Source organism: Phoenix dactylifera, chromosome 17, assembly GCF_051530095.1.
Source record: "Phoenix dactylifera cultivar Ajwa chromosome 17, Ajwa_hap1_PhDact_Kaust_v1.1, whole genome shotgun sequence".
In the NCBI taxonomy this organism is placed as follows: Eukaryota; Viridiplantae; Streptophyta; class Magnoliopsida; order Arecales; family Arecaceae; genus Phoenix; species Phoenix dactylifera.
This window is the reverse complement of record NC_143206.1, coordinates 16,044,196-16,060,366: the sequence shown is the minus strand read 5'-3', so window position 1 is coordinate 16,060,366 and position 16,171 is coordinate 16,044,196. Positions and strand designations below refer to the sequence as shown.

The window sequence follows — 16,171 nt, the reverse complement described above, 5'->3', positions numbered from 1 at the left end:
GCCAAACATTCTGGGTCCAAAACTGGCCTCCGACGGGTGAATTTGAAGTATTTCTACGAACACTCGTAAAGGATGAAGTTCCATCTCGCTTCTCTCCTCCTTTTTGATGGGAGGGGCTACTCTCCACCCTCTATCCTATACAAACTTCACCACAAGCAGGTCAGAGCCAGGTCCCTGGGCTCACCGAGCCATTGCTGCGAGAGATGATGTTCTGAAATCGAACACCTGTTGCTTGTCGAAAACAATGGGAATTGCACATTCAATATAAAGGTCTGTGGTTATGTAAACTTGCAATGTATTAAAATTAATTGCAAGTGCGATGCATGGGATTATATAGCATCTGTAATCATGCTTGGTGGAAACAACAATATATGACAGTTCTAGCGCTGGAAATACAGGTGCTGCATGCTTCTGCATTAGGAAGGCGGGGGTCTTTCTCCAGCTGAATATTTTTATTAGATCATTTAACAATTTATATAGGCCTAAGCCTGTCCGGCACAAGAATCACACGGTTGCAGCAGTGTGTAATGTCGATTGCGCACGCCGGCCAGACGACTTTACCCATGCCCACGGCATGCATAGACAGTCACTAATTTTATGAGTATGTGTTTGCATCAATACATGCCTGCATCTTTTTCCTTGCCTTCTCTGCAGGATAATAGAGATCAAGACTCTTGATATTTTTTCCTTGGTTGAACGGTTCTTCAAGAACAATTTGGTGAAAGTGCTATCCGATGATGCACAAATTTTGTAATTTGATCACTAATTTATTCAAAACTAATTTAGGAAATGCATGGACTGCAACTTAACGATGTCATGTTTGATAACATATGATCATACCCTCTTCTGTGCCAGTGTTTTCATGTAGGGATTATTTAACATTCCCCATGTAAGTACTCTTTTTAGGAACTTCTGACAAGTCTGCGCACACATTTTCCACAATTCAAAGTTTTGCCTCTTGCCAGATTATCCACGCATGCCATACTTCTCAAATTAGCTGAAAAAATGAATGAAGCGCACGCAACGGTTGTTAGCAGCAACCAGAATCACTTCGCATCCTCCTATCATCAAATGTCGCTTTTTCTCCCCTCGTGTTTAGTGTTTCCCACCTCACCGTATACAAGTTATGTATGTTTCCAACCGTAAAAAATGAATAACAGATGAATTTAGATATGCCATGTACCAGATAGTAGAAGTCAGCTTTATGAACCCTCATTTGCTGAGGACTCCTATTTAAATCTACCTCTATAAAAGAACAAACACTACGGAATTCATAAAATATCAAATATTGATACATTTTATAGTTTGGCATGCTTCATGTGAATAGCTGTCCACCAAACATCAAACCATCCACCTTCTACAACCAGGCTTCAGACCAGCATCAGTTGTATTATGAATTTTGATAGACGATGAAAGCAAGCATATTTAAAGCGATGCCATTTGATGAAATCCACATAAAGTGCAAATCTTGTATGAACATGAAGTCCCACGAAAATTGTGGTGCTGCCATAGTTAAACCTCAATTATCAAATAAAATATAATTTCTCAATTATACAAAAGAAGAAGTGTGGAGGAGAGTGAAAAGGGAAAATACGTGTAATTTTCTCACAATTGTGTACTCAGTTACCGCCTACTTCCTTACCAACCCAAATGAGATATCTGTGACATCATTTTGTCCTTCATCTATAAACAACATTGGAACATCCTGTAATCAGCCTTCTAAGCATTTTCAGAACTTCATGTCTTGTCAGTGTACCTGGAGGCCTCAGTGTCTCAAGATTTGAGTTCCCTTTCTACTGCGGATTGTTCCCTTCCAAGTTTCAACGACAGCTACATGTATCCCTCTTTTGTCCTGCCTGGTGGACACATCCACATGAGATCTGTGAAATTTGGAAGTACATTACACGCACGTCACGTGGGCTATCAGTTAACAAATGGGAAGTTTTTCCAGAGAGATGACATGAAATTCATGCAAGATCCAGAACATATGCATTGTCACAGTGGTGGTATTTGACATAAGCTAAAGGTGTGGGTCTGTCTCCTGTTCAATATGAATTGTGCAATTATAATCTAACTTCAACAACTTAGGAAACTTTAACTTCGAGCACAACTTATCGTTTGAATGCCATTAATGAATTTTCCTTCTATAGTTCTGAAAAGCCGCTATTGAACCTTCATTCAACAATATACTCATTTTACAAAAGGTCGAGGAACAAACAATCTCTTAAAAATTGGCTCATTAAGTTGAAGGCATGTTGAGAAAAGTCGCTGCAGTACTTGATCAAGGTTCTTAAGGAGCAGCTAGTTTAGCCAAGAATTTAACCTTCTATTCTCTGATTAAAATTTGAACTTTTCCAAAGAGCACGAGTCAGATATCTACACCTGAATGGGTGTTTAGGTTATATCTTCTATCTAGGGTGGTTCATCTTTCGATAATATGGCATGAGACCATACCTTAGTTACCAAAATCAGGAGTAGGTGTGGGAACAAGAGCAGGTGCAGGAAAGTGGATGTTTTTTAGATATAAGAAGGCATCTAAGAAGTGGATGTGGGTTCGAGATTCTAGGAAGATTTTGATATCGATGCCTTACACTAAGTAGAAAATTCCAGCTAATAAGGGCAATAAAGTCAACTTCTCAAAAATGGTGTTTGTTCCCTACAGTAGATATCTTCAGAAATAAGAAAATAAATAACATTATACGTTGCCACTGTAAATCAAGTACAATTTGTTAATTCTATTTCACAGAAAGATTTGAGTGAAGCTAAAAAGAATCAATTTATGGAAAGTAGCTAAAATTAACAAGACATTGAACAAAACTAGCAAAGTGCAGCATGACAATCTTAAAAGAAATGATAGAAAACTAAAAGCCACAAAAACCAATGGAAATCTCTAAGCTTTCTATTTCACTGATTGAAAAAGGATGCATATTTAGAGAGACAGAAACCATATTATTGATCTTGATCTACATAAGGAACAAAAAAAGTTCAGCAGGTTTGATATTTCCAAACCATCTATCAAATCAAAAATATTCTTTACCTCTTTTCACTTCATGTGAATAATGTCAAAAGGTTTGGTCACCTCCACCAATTTAACAACCCAAACTTTTTGTATTTTTACAAGGGGCCACACGCACAAATAGTGTCAAGTTAGGACCCTAAAGAAAGATCAGAATGATGGTGCTTTCATGATTAATCAGGATAGGCAATATCCAAGTGCTTGAAACAAAAAATATGTTTTGAAGATCTCTTACTTATGCATCAAATGGATAATGATTTGTGCATCTTAGAACATCTATTAACCGTATTAAATAAGTTTGATGCTTCTAAACAAAATAAATAAATAAATAAATCATTAAAACTCTAAATGGTCTTTTTCAGGTCCACTTAATGTACATGTTTAAGACCTCCAAAACATATAGGTTTTGGTTTATAAACTTTTCAAGGTTTTTAGATTAATAGCAATAATGGACATCCATAATATATATGGTCCATCATTGACTTAGACTAATTTAATTAGGGATCAAACCCTATCAGTAGGTTTTAGGACTCTCTCTCTCTCTCTCTCTCTCAGAATTGAGTGAGGTAGTCTTCTGAATTTTTAAAAAATAATTTAAATTAATATTATAAATATATGAACAAAATGCAATTTTGAAGGAAATAGAATGGAAAGGCCCCATTTGACAATTAATGGCTATATGTTATCACAAAATAAATATAATATTGGATCTATTACACAGAAATTTTAGATATAATGCAGACAATCATGGCGAAATTCAAGCTAGTTATATGAAGTGAAAATTATTATCAATTGACAATTATCTTTCAAACAACTATGTATGTGCATACATATACAGATGTGCATGCGCACAAGCACACAGATGGTTGTACACACAGAGAAAGGAGGGCATTTATATTCAAATTTACCTAATTCCCACTTCATTTTGTCTAACAGATAGTTGCCCAAACTCGCCCTAATTCCCACTCCATTTTGTCTTATGAACCTTGGCATTCATTTTTAAGTTGTATGTATAATCTGTGGACAAATCAACTGATCCAAGCAAGTCAATTACTCAACAATTGGTCTTACAGGTCTCATCAACTCATGAAATGCTTCATTTTTAACCAAAGTTACTTCAATTAGAAATTTGGCACCAATTTGCTGAGGGTTATTATTTGGTTGGGAGCCAACAATCATATGTTCTCATTTTTTGGGTGGATGACATCTTTATGCAAAGAATTTACCTCATACATATGGGATAAGTTTCATTAATTAAGGCTTTTAAATAATTCTCACAATTAGAACCTCTTCCTTCTACATCATCATCTTCCAGAATGTCAAACCCCATTCTTATCATACTCAGCCTCCCCCACCTGGCACCAGCCTTTTATGCTCCCTTAATTATTCCTTCCATCATTGTTGATGGTGATAGGAGCATTGGTGAAGGGGTGCAATTTTCTGAGACAAGCAAGTAGTTGTTGTTGCGTGGTGGTGCGGCCCACGTGTGTGTGGGTGGGGGGGAGTAGTAGATGCATGGGGCCGAGATAGCAATGACGTGAAACAGGTTTAGGGAAGTGGCTGACTAAGCAATAGTGTTGGAGAGGCGTCGTTTATTTATCAGAATCAATAACACCATTGTGGTTAATGTAGATTGCCAAAAAGATAGGACTTTCTCCAAAATCCTCCGGAAGTATAGTATATTCTATCATGTAACAAGGGAAGTATGATTGCATTTCATCTATAACATAAATAGGAGCGGTAATCCACAAACCAACCCACAACTAACCCAAGAAAAGCAGTTTGATTTTGGCATAAACAGGATCATGATGTCAAACAAGTCGACCAACAAACTTGTTTATTAAATGGGTTGGGTTTAGGTTTCAAGTCTTGGCCTATCTAACCAGTTAGGTCAGGTCTACACAGTCATGACCCGACTCCTTCAAGACCTGTTCAACCTGTTAATCAAGTCAAGAGGTCATCGCAAACCTAATCAGACTTACTGTTTGTTAAATGGGTTGCGCATGTTGGGTCATGGTCAGGTTCAGCTTTTATTTCTGACCTATTTAGTAAACAAGTAGGATTCAGATTTTTTGACAGGTTTTTCCTAGTGCCAATGTCTTGAACCATACCCAACCCAACTTCATCTATTACCATACGCATAAATGGCTAGATGCAATCGGTCCATCAGTCAACCAACAGAACAGAAATAAGAATTCCAAGCATTAAGAAGCAGCATTAGAGGATACCATAAGGTAAAGGCTATCTAAACCAGTAAGAGTGGGCATTTGTTCATCAAAAGGCAAGGCTACGTTATTCTTACCAAGAAGCTTCCAGAAAGAAGCTCCATAGAGGAAGCCATTTTGTTTCCTGATTTAAGCCTGACCACACATAAACAAGATTCTTGACAAGATAGCCATGCTTGTCAACTGATATCACAATCAGGCTTCAACCCTTGGTTGGGCAGCTTTCTTAATATTTCAGCTTCTCTAGCTATTTGAATGTCAGAAGGCCAAAATGTCTGCTGGATCACTTTGCAAAAAAAGCGAGGAAGCAATGCCAAAATTGTTATAAGTAAAATAGTGAGCCAGTAAGTCCTTGAAATGGCTAGATGGTATATCGTCCTGCCAAAGATTAGATATAACAAATGATACATGAGCAGAACAGAAATATGTATTCATTAATCTATAGATACATATCCACTAAAAAAAACAAACAAAACTCACCAGTAGTTGGGGAAAATTGGTATGGAATCTAATATCACCATGCACATATATGTGATGATTATAGATCCCCAAACAGCAACATGAGTAATGAATACCCAACGTTGGATGTCCATTGCCAGGTGAACATTCACGAGTACAACGACAGAGATAGTCCACAAATTGCCTATACTCCATATGTCAACTGAACTGTTCCTGTAGGTGAAGAGAGGTACATAGAAAAGAACGAGACTTTGCCACAAGGTATCAAGCATTGTGATCCAGAAAATGTGCAAATTATAGCTCTCTTGTCTATGCCCTGCTCCATAAAGTTTTGGATAATGGAGGAGCGTCTTATGACTCAAGTCCTTGTCCAGAATACCAACCACTATTGTAGGGACAGATGTATAGATGACAGAGTAAAAGACACTACTCCAATCTGTCAAAGCAGAAGTTGTGGAAAACGCTGTGCATAAAATATACCTGGGGATGAAAAGCACATCACAAAGAGATGAATAACAAGAATCATTCCAAGAATGCCATTAAAAACCTCAGTATTTTTATAGTTCTAGATATTAAGTGTTTTATATGGAAGAGTATATTGTACTCAACATGATAGGTAAACGGAACGCATTGGAAAAGATACAATTTCATCATGAAGCATAAGTGAATGGAAAAACCCCACCAGTGGCCAAAATAGTAATTACTCTAAAGCACAGGAAGAATATGTGGTAAAGCCAAAGATAGTATTGAATTTGCGAGGATGATTAGTCAACTGCTGACATTTAAATGAATCATGCAAACTGAACTCTACAATTAAAACCACTATAACAACAGAGAATAATAAATAACAAAAGATTTTGCAGATTCTAAATAACAGAAACACTGACAAACAATTTTCCAGTTACAAGATAGTACTGACTCCAAAAATAAATACTTGGACATAAGCAATGCTACTGCTGAAGAAGTCTAACACATGCTAGAAACTACACAGATTTATGTCCCCAAAATAAGTTCATAAATCATGAAGCCTCGAGGAGGCCATCATTACAATTGAAATACCGAATGCTCCATTCGCAAATACATATGAAAGTGCATCTTTCCTGTGACTTGAGCACTTTTCAGTTGTATCAGGACCAAAGGATGATAATTGGAGTCGTGAGACATCATGAAATATTTCTAAAAACTTGAAACTTGTAACTTTAAGAGGTTTTGACAATTTGCAGTAAGATGTGCAAATTTCATACTACTCAAGAAATATTAACATAGTTTCCAGTCATTTATTTCAGTAAGATAATAAACAATCTTTACATTTTCAGCCACCAATGATAACAAATATCTCTGTATGAGATCATATAACATTCAGAGATTTCTGCAGTGCTTTGTGCTCCATGATTTAACACTGTTCCAAATTGAAGTATCTGAAATTAATGTTTCTCCAGCACCTAAGGTCATTTGGGTTGTGGCTAGGACGAGATAATGTGAGAGATAGGGAAACAATATCTGAAAACTCTCTCTCTCTCTCTCTCTCTCTCTCTGTGTGTGTGTGTGTGTGTGTGTGTGTGTGTGTGTGTGTGAGGGGGAGAGAGAGATTCTTGCACCCTCGTACAATAACCAATTCTCTTTTCCTTCATGATGGATTTTCCTCACTTCTTTATTCAGCATCATTTCTTGGACAAACAAGCAACAAATAAGACCACCTCAATTACTATTCCTTTCCCACAGTTTCTCAGTAACCAAACTTTAAAGGAAGACAAACTTTATATAAGCAAGTACAGAGCTTCATTCAATGGGCAACAGAAGAAAGAAGTATCTGGTTACGGCTGGATAAGCCACTAAGTGAATATATGCAGTTGGTTACCAGAGATGTATGGCAAAGTATACCAGGAACTTAAGGCAGTTTGGTCATCAAAATTTACTATAACTGGTTATGTACAACATGAGTTTATTAAATCATGGGTTTGGTTGCTTTCCATGAGCTTTTTTTTTGGGAAAATGACAGGTTATAAAAACTGCAAAATTAGTTTTATTAAAAACAGATCCTACCCTGTTTTCATAAGACATGTTGCAGAAGAATCATGTTTTATGATTAAATGTTTTACTGAAATACATGGAAAGACCAAGCAGATTCAAAACACTAGCCAACCCACTGCACTGCTGGTCAAAATACAGCATGGTCATCTGATTTGTTTTTAGCACTCATATTTAACATGGCCTAAAAACAAATATATGATAAGAAACCGAAAAAAAAAGTGAAGATGCTAGAAATGTTTAAGGTCATCATGCATACCAGAACAGCATTAGTACGAATACAGCATTCTTGTAAAAGTTGTACAAAACCAAATAGCCAATACGCTGATAATTCCAGTGTCCGTGTACAAGGAGCAATCTTTTCAAAAAACGGAATTGCCCCATGGCAAAGTCTGATGCCATCACTGCCTGGCGACCTTCCTGACCACATATCCCAATACCAACATCCGCCATTTGAATCATTGAAACATCATTTGCCCCTGTTAAAAATGCTTTCAGAAAAGGAAAGACAGAACATCTACAGTGTCTTAAAAAAAATGAAAAAGATATGTTTTAAGTAAAAATAGCCATAAACAAAAGAACAAGTGATAATCAAGAGGACACATTAGGATCAGTAAATTCAAATATGCAATAGTCATCTACTTAACTTGGTTTGAAAGCCATTAACAAACTAAGCCAAAAACCAAAGAATAAATTAAGGTCAAAATGGCAATGGCTCAAGTCTGATAAGCCTCCCGAATCAGAAAAGTGGCAGGCTTATCTGAAACCAGTTAACCTGCCAAAAGGTCAAGACTGCATGACACATACCCACAAGCAAGTCTACTTGTGTGAGACCTAACCCCACCCCAACTGATATATCCTGCTCCTGGACTTAAATTTCATAGGGGGAAAAAGGAGAGAACAAAGTATAAACACAGCAAAAATCTAAAATGTAAGGGTAAAGAAATGGGCATGTGCAAGTTATGGCATTACAGTGGAACTCCAGTTTATGTTTTAGACCAATGAGACAAGAGGGATGCAATTATTTCAAGTTGGACTCAGTAATTGGACCTTTGTCAGAGCAAAGTGGATACTCTGCTCTTACTGAGTATCCTTATGACAAAATACAGAAAATACTCTGGTATTCCAGCATTATTTCATAGGGGCAAAAAAGTATCAGCATCAACAATCAATTTCGTACGACAGCAATCAACATATGTAAAGCAAGGGAATGCATCAAACTGAATCGGAAAAATAAAAAGCCCTCAGCATTTGGCAACCTAAGTAAAAAAGAATAATGTTTTTAAAACATCACCATCACCAATAGCCAGAGTCATGTCATTTGTCCTGCTTTTGATCAAATCAACTATTCCAGCTTTTTGAAGAGGAGCAACACGACAGCAAAGCACAACTCTACAAGAAGTAGCCAAATCGAACAACTGCATGAAAAAGAAAATTATAGAGTATTGGCATCATTTTAAGCAAACAGTTATTTGAGCAAAACCCTACTGACGTGCATCCATAGTGCAACAATGAAGCCAGTTCAAGATGCAAGCCTGGAAAGTAAATTTCATGTTTCTTAGGTGTCCAGACAAGTATGACAAATAAACTCCACGTTATTGTAGAAAGAGTCACACCTCTGTCTCAAGGTCTTTCTCTAATATGTACACCAGACTGTTCCCATCAATTATTAGTGCTAATGGAGTATCATCCAGATCTGACCTTTTCTCTCCACAGAATTCTGACATGTCACGGGAATCTCCAGCATATCTAAGAGTTCGTGATCCATTTTCAGGTATTAATACATTAGAATTCCTCGTGTCACAAGAAGTATCAAGAAATTCATAATCAAAATTCTCCTTCAAGGATTCATTTCCATTATTTGCTGATTTTATGCCATATCTCTCTTTTGCCTCAGTCAAAAGGCGCTTGCAATCAAGCTCCGAAGTACCATTTATGATCACCTGGTGCATATTTTGTGTCAGAAGTCTGCATGACAGACCTATCGAAATTGCAGTCTCTTGCTTATCTCCTGTGAGAACCCAAACCTTGATTCCTGCTTGCCGGAGGGATTCTATGGCTTCAGGCACACCATCTTGCAATTTGTCTTCTATCCCAGTAGCCCCAAGTAGCTTTAAATTGCACTCGATTAGAGCTGCTGCCTGCCGGAGTTTTGCTGATCTCTCCATTAATGAAGTGCTAGCTTCTTCATACATTTCCTGCCATTCCTCAAATTCTGCATCAGTTAGATTCCGGGCAGCGATTACGAGAGTGCGAAGACCCTGTGATGAATAACTGGTCAAATGATTCTCTGTTGCACTTTTTATTTTGTCAGCCAACGAATCTCGATGCTGATTGTTTTTCAAAATACTGAGCACTGAACTATCAGCACCTTTAACAAGAACTTTCACAGCATTGTTAGGAAATCTTATCACCACAGACATTCTTTTCCGCATGCTATCAAATTCGTGCAGACCGAGTACATCTAACCTGGTTTAGATATATGGAACTTTAGTTATAAAACCATCAATATAATGCTTGAGGAAAATTCTCTCCAACAGTAAAGGAAGAGAAATGCAAGCTAATGTTTGACAAGGTTCCTACTTTCTCAATTTTATAATTGAAGTCAATCAAAAGCCACAACTTGCATGATGAATGAGAAAAGGTCAAAAAAATATGAGCGGTCTACCTTATCCTCTCGCCATTGACATCAATGACAATGTGGCCAGTAGTCCGTTCGACAAGCGTATATCCATAAGCAGAAGCTGCATTGACTAAAGCTTGCTCATCGGGAGACTCACCCTGATAATCAATTGCTTCTACCTCATGTACTTCGTTGGCAGAACTAGCAGATGAGTCCCTAGTAGTGATTGGAACGACAGTATTACAAGCTGCCAAAGTAAGAAAAAAATCATGAGCAGCAATCCTTTCCTCTCCAACCAAGTCTTTGTGCAATAATGCCATAAGTTCAGGATCAACATTGATTTCTGACTTGAGTTTCCACCTGTGTCCTTGGGCTCCTGCATGATACAACAAACAATAGAATTGGCTCATAGTACAGAAAATTTGCCAGATGTAAGTTACTCTACGAAAATATAACCAAATGGACATGAATCCACCCATCAAGGTCAGATGCAAGGTTTTAAATACTAGTTTCAGCACACATGCTTGCACCAATCACTGCGAGCCATACCGACTGTTGTTATGGTACATACCTTGGCGCTAATATTTGGTACAGGGGGCATACAAGATGCATGTATCATCCTGATAAAGCCCAAAACTGCAATATAAAGGGCATAAATAGAGAAGCAATATGATAAAAGAATAGAGCAAATCTACAGCGGTTACAGGATAAGCACCAAGAAAACAAACTAGAAGAACAGCAGTTCTCACTTAGAAATATATTGATTGCTTCTCTAAATTCTTTGAATAGGACTTTTGTAAGTTTCTCACTTAAAAAGCAGAAAACATCATTGGACAATCATTTTTTTTTCCAGTTTCATCATTTCAAATACAAATGATATGTAGAGTAGGACCTAAATGTTTTATCAGAGCAAGCATTAACAGCAACCAAACTTTCCTATACCACACATGCCTCATTTAAAGTACAATAATTTGACAAGGAACAAAGTTCAAAATGAACATAACTATGCAAGGAAGAAGATAGTGAGAATTATACATGAATATACCTGCATGGGTGGAGCTTCCATAATCCTTCCCATATAAACTGGCCCTGCGGAACTCCATCTTATTCTCAGTTAACGTACCTGTCTTATCTGAAAATATGTATCGTATTTGACCCAAATCCTCATTTATATTGAACGATCTGCACTGGAACCTTGAGTCTGAACTACTATCATACATCTGCATGTCCTCAATCATGAAGTATGACTGCCCCAACCGGACCAGTTCCATTGTGATGTATAAGGATATAGGTATCATTATTTGGAAGACTATGATAGAACTCAAAAATGAGAAAAATATCTCCATCGCAATCCCATAATATTTGTAATATTTTCCATTTGCTTGACCATTTGTGAAGTATTTCCGCCTGTAATAAGGTAAAGTATCAAGCTGATGCATGTGACGTTTGAGCCACAAGCCCATCCCAGTTGCCACAACAGCGCACATGACAGAGAGAAATACAGAGAGCCAAAACGTTTCCCTGTTCATGTAACTCTCCAGTCTACTCCTTTTGGAAGGTGACACTGTGCTGTTCAACATGGCCTTGGTTTCCTGACCAGCATACACCACAACCCCAACAATCCAGTCTGTGTTCTTAAGCTGGCAGCCACGCAAAATGATGTTTGACTGACCAAGTGTAATCTTCTGCCCGTTGAATTCCATATTTGCAGTAAATTCATAAATATTCCTATTGGGCCGCTCACATCTGATCTGCCCTGAATATGAGCCCCCTTCCTGAACCATTGAAGCAATTTCCTGCCGAGCATATCTTGTCTTTAAGTTCGACTCACCATCTAAATTCATTGTCTGAATATATGCTATTCCATTTGGATCACTACTCCCTAACAAAACCATGTCACAAGGAATGGCTTCATCACCATGAATTTTTACAACCTCTCCAACTCGTATTTTTTTCCATTTCTTTCTTCGAAAATGACCAGATTGTAGAACCAGTGCCTCTCGGTTGTTCTCTTTCCGATCGGACCTGTGCCTTCGCCAGTCTTCATAGCCATCCTTGATAGCAGTCACAAACAGCACAAACAGAAGCGGAAAGAGAGAGACTGTTCTCCCAAAGACAGCCAGAGGAGGAAGCTGATTCAGAGCAGCAATTGCTAGAAAATACAAATAAGCTAGTCGGTGGAATTGGATGAATAGGTTTTTGGGCAGGAAGGTGATTAAAGTATATTTGCTGGTGCGAATCTCATTTCCTGTGAACTCATATTTTTCATTTGTCCTCCTTGGATCATTAATGTGTATCACTCTTGGACTGTCCTCAGATGAAAATAGGTCTTCAAACTGCACACTCTTGTGGCGGACCCGCTGAGATTTGTTCAATTTCTCTTGGCCGGCAGAAGTCACAGAAATTTCAAGGGATGATGGGTAGCCCTGACGTTCCATTGTACACCAAGAAGCCAGTTGTCTTTCTTCTTGTTGAGGGCATTCCAGCAGAAACTGCTGGAAAATGTAGACTCTGCCGATTGAGTCCGGTTTGTGTTAGTGGTAAAACCAAAATGCCAGATACGCCGCTGAGAAAATCCTTAGCCACACAGAAAGAAGGCTTCTCCTTTATCCACTAAGTTCAGATAATGACTTTGTTTGTCCTTGAAAGTGGAAGAAGAGAAGGAAGCGGGGACAAGCAGAGACTGCGTCAAGAGACAGAATGAGAAAGAAGGCAGCACTGGTGTTGAATCTGCAGCTCGAGAAGATGAAATGAGCAAGGTTGGCTGAAAATCATAAATAACCCTGAAAACCATGAACATGAAGGAAGAAAGCGAGCACCCTGATGACTCTAGACATTGAACCAAATCAGCAATCCAGAGGAAGTTTCCCTGACCAAAACAAATCAGCCAGATGACCATCCCATCCAAGCTGCAATTAGAATTTGGTAACAGCATCCTACCAAAAGAAAGTCCTTTTTCTTCATTGTCAACAGCTTCTTATCTGATGTTTCCCTCACCGAGAACAATTATTCTCAAATCACGGTGACTAAGCTACATCCTGGCGCAAAGAAACAAATACATAAACGGTGATAATCAGAGATTCAATACAATAGGAAGCTTCCAAAAATATCCAAAGTAACATTTTTTTTGTTGCCATTTTGTTTAAGGACTCGTGAAAGCTAACTGAAAATTCAGAGTGGCATTATTAGAAAGATTCAGCCCATTTATTTTCAAATTCTTCAAACTAAAGTTTTTTCTAATATTTCTTTATATTTTTTTTCTTCGTGAAAACCAACATGTCCCAAAGAAAACATTGCAAAGTGCCAATTCACCGAATCCCCATTCTTTTATGCAAATTACCTTATAAAAACGGAGGCATATAGAGAATAGTTTACTTTTCTTTTTTGTTTGAAAAGAACAAAAAGAAATAATGTAATAATGTCCAATTCTCCACCTTCAACAACAATTCGTCTAAGACAACCCTCATTCTATCAAAAATCCAAAAATAGATCTCTTGCATAAATTTTAATTTCAAGAAAAAATTTGAAATACCTAATTATAAACGTTCCACAACCTACCATCGTCGGATCCCGATACGTGCATCAGAATGTAATATTGAACGAGAAATACCCTCACCAGAAAACCCTTGTAAGCTCGAAATTTCCCTCATTTTCAAAAACACCACAGGGAAAAAGATCAAGCTCCAGAGCGAATTAAAGAACGTAAAATAAAGAAACCTAATGTACTCAAGTTTCCCTTCTTTTTTCCTTCATAAGCCAATTCTTCAACCAAAATGCCAGCAAAAATCAATATATGTATATATATATATATAAAGAAACGAGCCGGATAAACCTACCTCTAGCGAGATCAAATTCAAGAAAATCTCTGGAACCATCAAATCCAGCGAAACCGACACCAGATCGAGCACCAAGATCCTGCTAATACCGCGCTATTCCCACACCCTTGGAGAAGATCCGGCCTTTTCCGCAGCTCCCGTACCAGATCTAATGGGTCCAGAAGGAACCTTTACGCGACTCCGAAATCTAGATCAGCTTTCAATCAATTGCCGTTGGAGAAGAACAGCTAGGGTTCGGGGAACGAGGCCTTCCCATCCCCCCTTTTTTTCCCAAACGGAAAGGAGAGATCGAAGAGAGAAGGGGGATGGAGAAGGGTGAAGGAGCGCGAATCTCTCCCTCCGGCTCGGGGCAGTAAAGCAATGGGTAGTTCTATATACACCCCCCCTATTGCTCAGGACACCCCCCAAAAACCAAAAAAAAAAAACCCAAACTAACCTTTAGTGTAATTACCATATTGCCCTTGAAATTTTCTCATACACCCCCCTTCCTCCTCCTCCGTTTCGTTTTGAAAAGAAAAAAAAAACCCCCCTCAAACCCCCCTTAAACCCCTCGATCCATTTACATCGTTTAGGCGATCTTTGAAGGAGATTTAAGCCCCATTCGAAGCATGGACAAGCAACTAGTGATTTGGGACGAAGAATCGGCCGCAAAGGTACGTGTTCCACCTTGTTTCGAATTTTTTTTTTTTCACGGTTCGTGCTCCGTTCGGCACTGGATCGCCGAACAAAAGGCTTCTGTTCGGCTGAACAGTGCCGAACAGAAGCCTTCTGTTCGGCTGAACAGTGCCGAACAGAAGCCTTCTGTTCGGCAACTCTCAACCGAACAGATCTGTTCGGCTGCACAGTGCCGAACAGAAGGCTTCTGTCCGGCACTGTTCAGCCGAACAGAAGCCTTTTGTTCGGCGATCCAGTGCCGAACGGAGCACGAACCGTGAAAAAAAAAAATTTCGGGAGAAGCCGGCGAGGTGGTTCCGGGAGAAGCCGGCGAGGAGGTCGGAGATCGGGAGAATGCCGGCGACGAGAGGGAGAAGGGGGAACGGGGGGGTTTTGGGCGTTGGCGAGGTATTTTGGAGGGGAAGAGCGGGGTGGGGGGGTTTGGGGGGTGTAGAGAGCAATTTAGGTGAGGGGGTGGGGAGGGTGGGGGGTAATTTAGGAATTTTTAATTTTTTAGGGGTGTCCTTAGCAAATGGGGGGGTGTAGAGAGTATTTAATTTTTTTTTAATTTTTGGGGGGTGTCCTGAGCAATAGGGGGGGTGTATATAGAACCACCCTAAAGCAATGCTCTGTACTTCTTTTATACTGACGAATATGCCCTTGGGTCTGAACGTTATTATCGACAAACGTCCACCGACGCAGCACTGGGAGGAATGGGAAACTCCGCAGTGAGATGGGATTTATTGGACTTTTATGCTGTCAGTGTTACCGAAAATGCCCTTTATTGAGATAGATGGATTAGCTTTCTTAACTAGTGTAATGCCATAGCTAGTTTGACTACCAAAAGTTTGGTTCTGCGCACCCGTTGGCCAAACCTATTTTTAATTGGTACAAAAATAATTTTAGAACGAAATCCTTATTAAATGTCATAATTTTGTCAACTTAGAAAGGTGGGGATGAAAGGTAAGATAAGAAAGTTTGATATTCTTTATTTCATTCCATCTTAAATATGGTAATTTACTTAGTTTCATTGAGTATCTGCTCTGATTTGATCCTACTTGGGCGGATTTTATTTGAACCACGGTGGATCTAAGACGGGTACGAAAAATAGTAAAATTCGTTCCGAATCCAATGTGGACATATATATATATATATATATAATTTTTCATAAATCTTCTTTCTAAGGTAAAAATAATAATTTGTATGCAATAAAATTAATTTTTGTAGCTCTGCTCGATCTAATCCGTCCGATCTGATTCCTCCAACCCATTTTGTCTAACTCTTAGAACATGGTGCTTTTTCTTTTTTTATTTTTTTATTTTATAATTAA

The 16,171-nt window shown here is 38.5% G+C and overlaps 1 protein-coding gene across 2 annotated transcripts; it reads right to left on the bottom strand.

Moving 5' to 3' along the window:
- Window positions 1-1,473: 1,473 nt before the first annotated feature.
- LOC103722169 (phospholipid-transporting ATPase 1-like) lies at window positions 1,474-14,565 on the bottom strand. Of its 2 annotated transcripts, none has more exons than XM_008812620.6 (9): window positions 14,188-14,565; window positions 11,397-13,389; window positions 10,397-10,727; window positions 9,345-10,197; window positions 9,023-9,146; window positions 7,988-8,207; window positions 5,722-6,180; window positions 5,319-5,619; window positions 1,474-1,880 (listed from the first exon to the last, which is right to left on the bottom strand). In XM_008812620.6, the coding sequence occupies exons 2-8, from the start codon at window positions 12,787-12,789 to the stop codon at window positions 5,421-5,423; spliced, it is 3,579 nt and encodes a 1,192-aa protein (XP_008810842.3). In that variant the 5' UTR covers window positions 12,790-13,389; window positions 14,188-14,565; the 3' UTR covers window positions 1,474-1,880; window positions 5,319-5,420. The 2 variants fall into 2 exon arrangements, with proteins under 2 accessions (XP_008810842.3, XP_008810844.3); XM_008812622.6 differs by having other exon boundaries at window positions 1,474-1,856.
- Window positions 14,566-16,171: the final 1,606 nt, after the last annotated feature.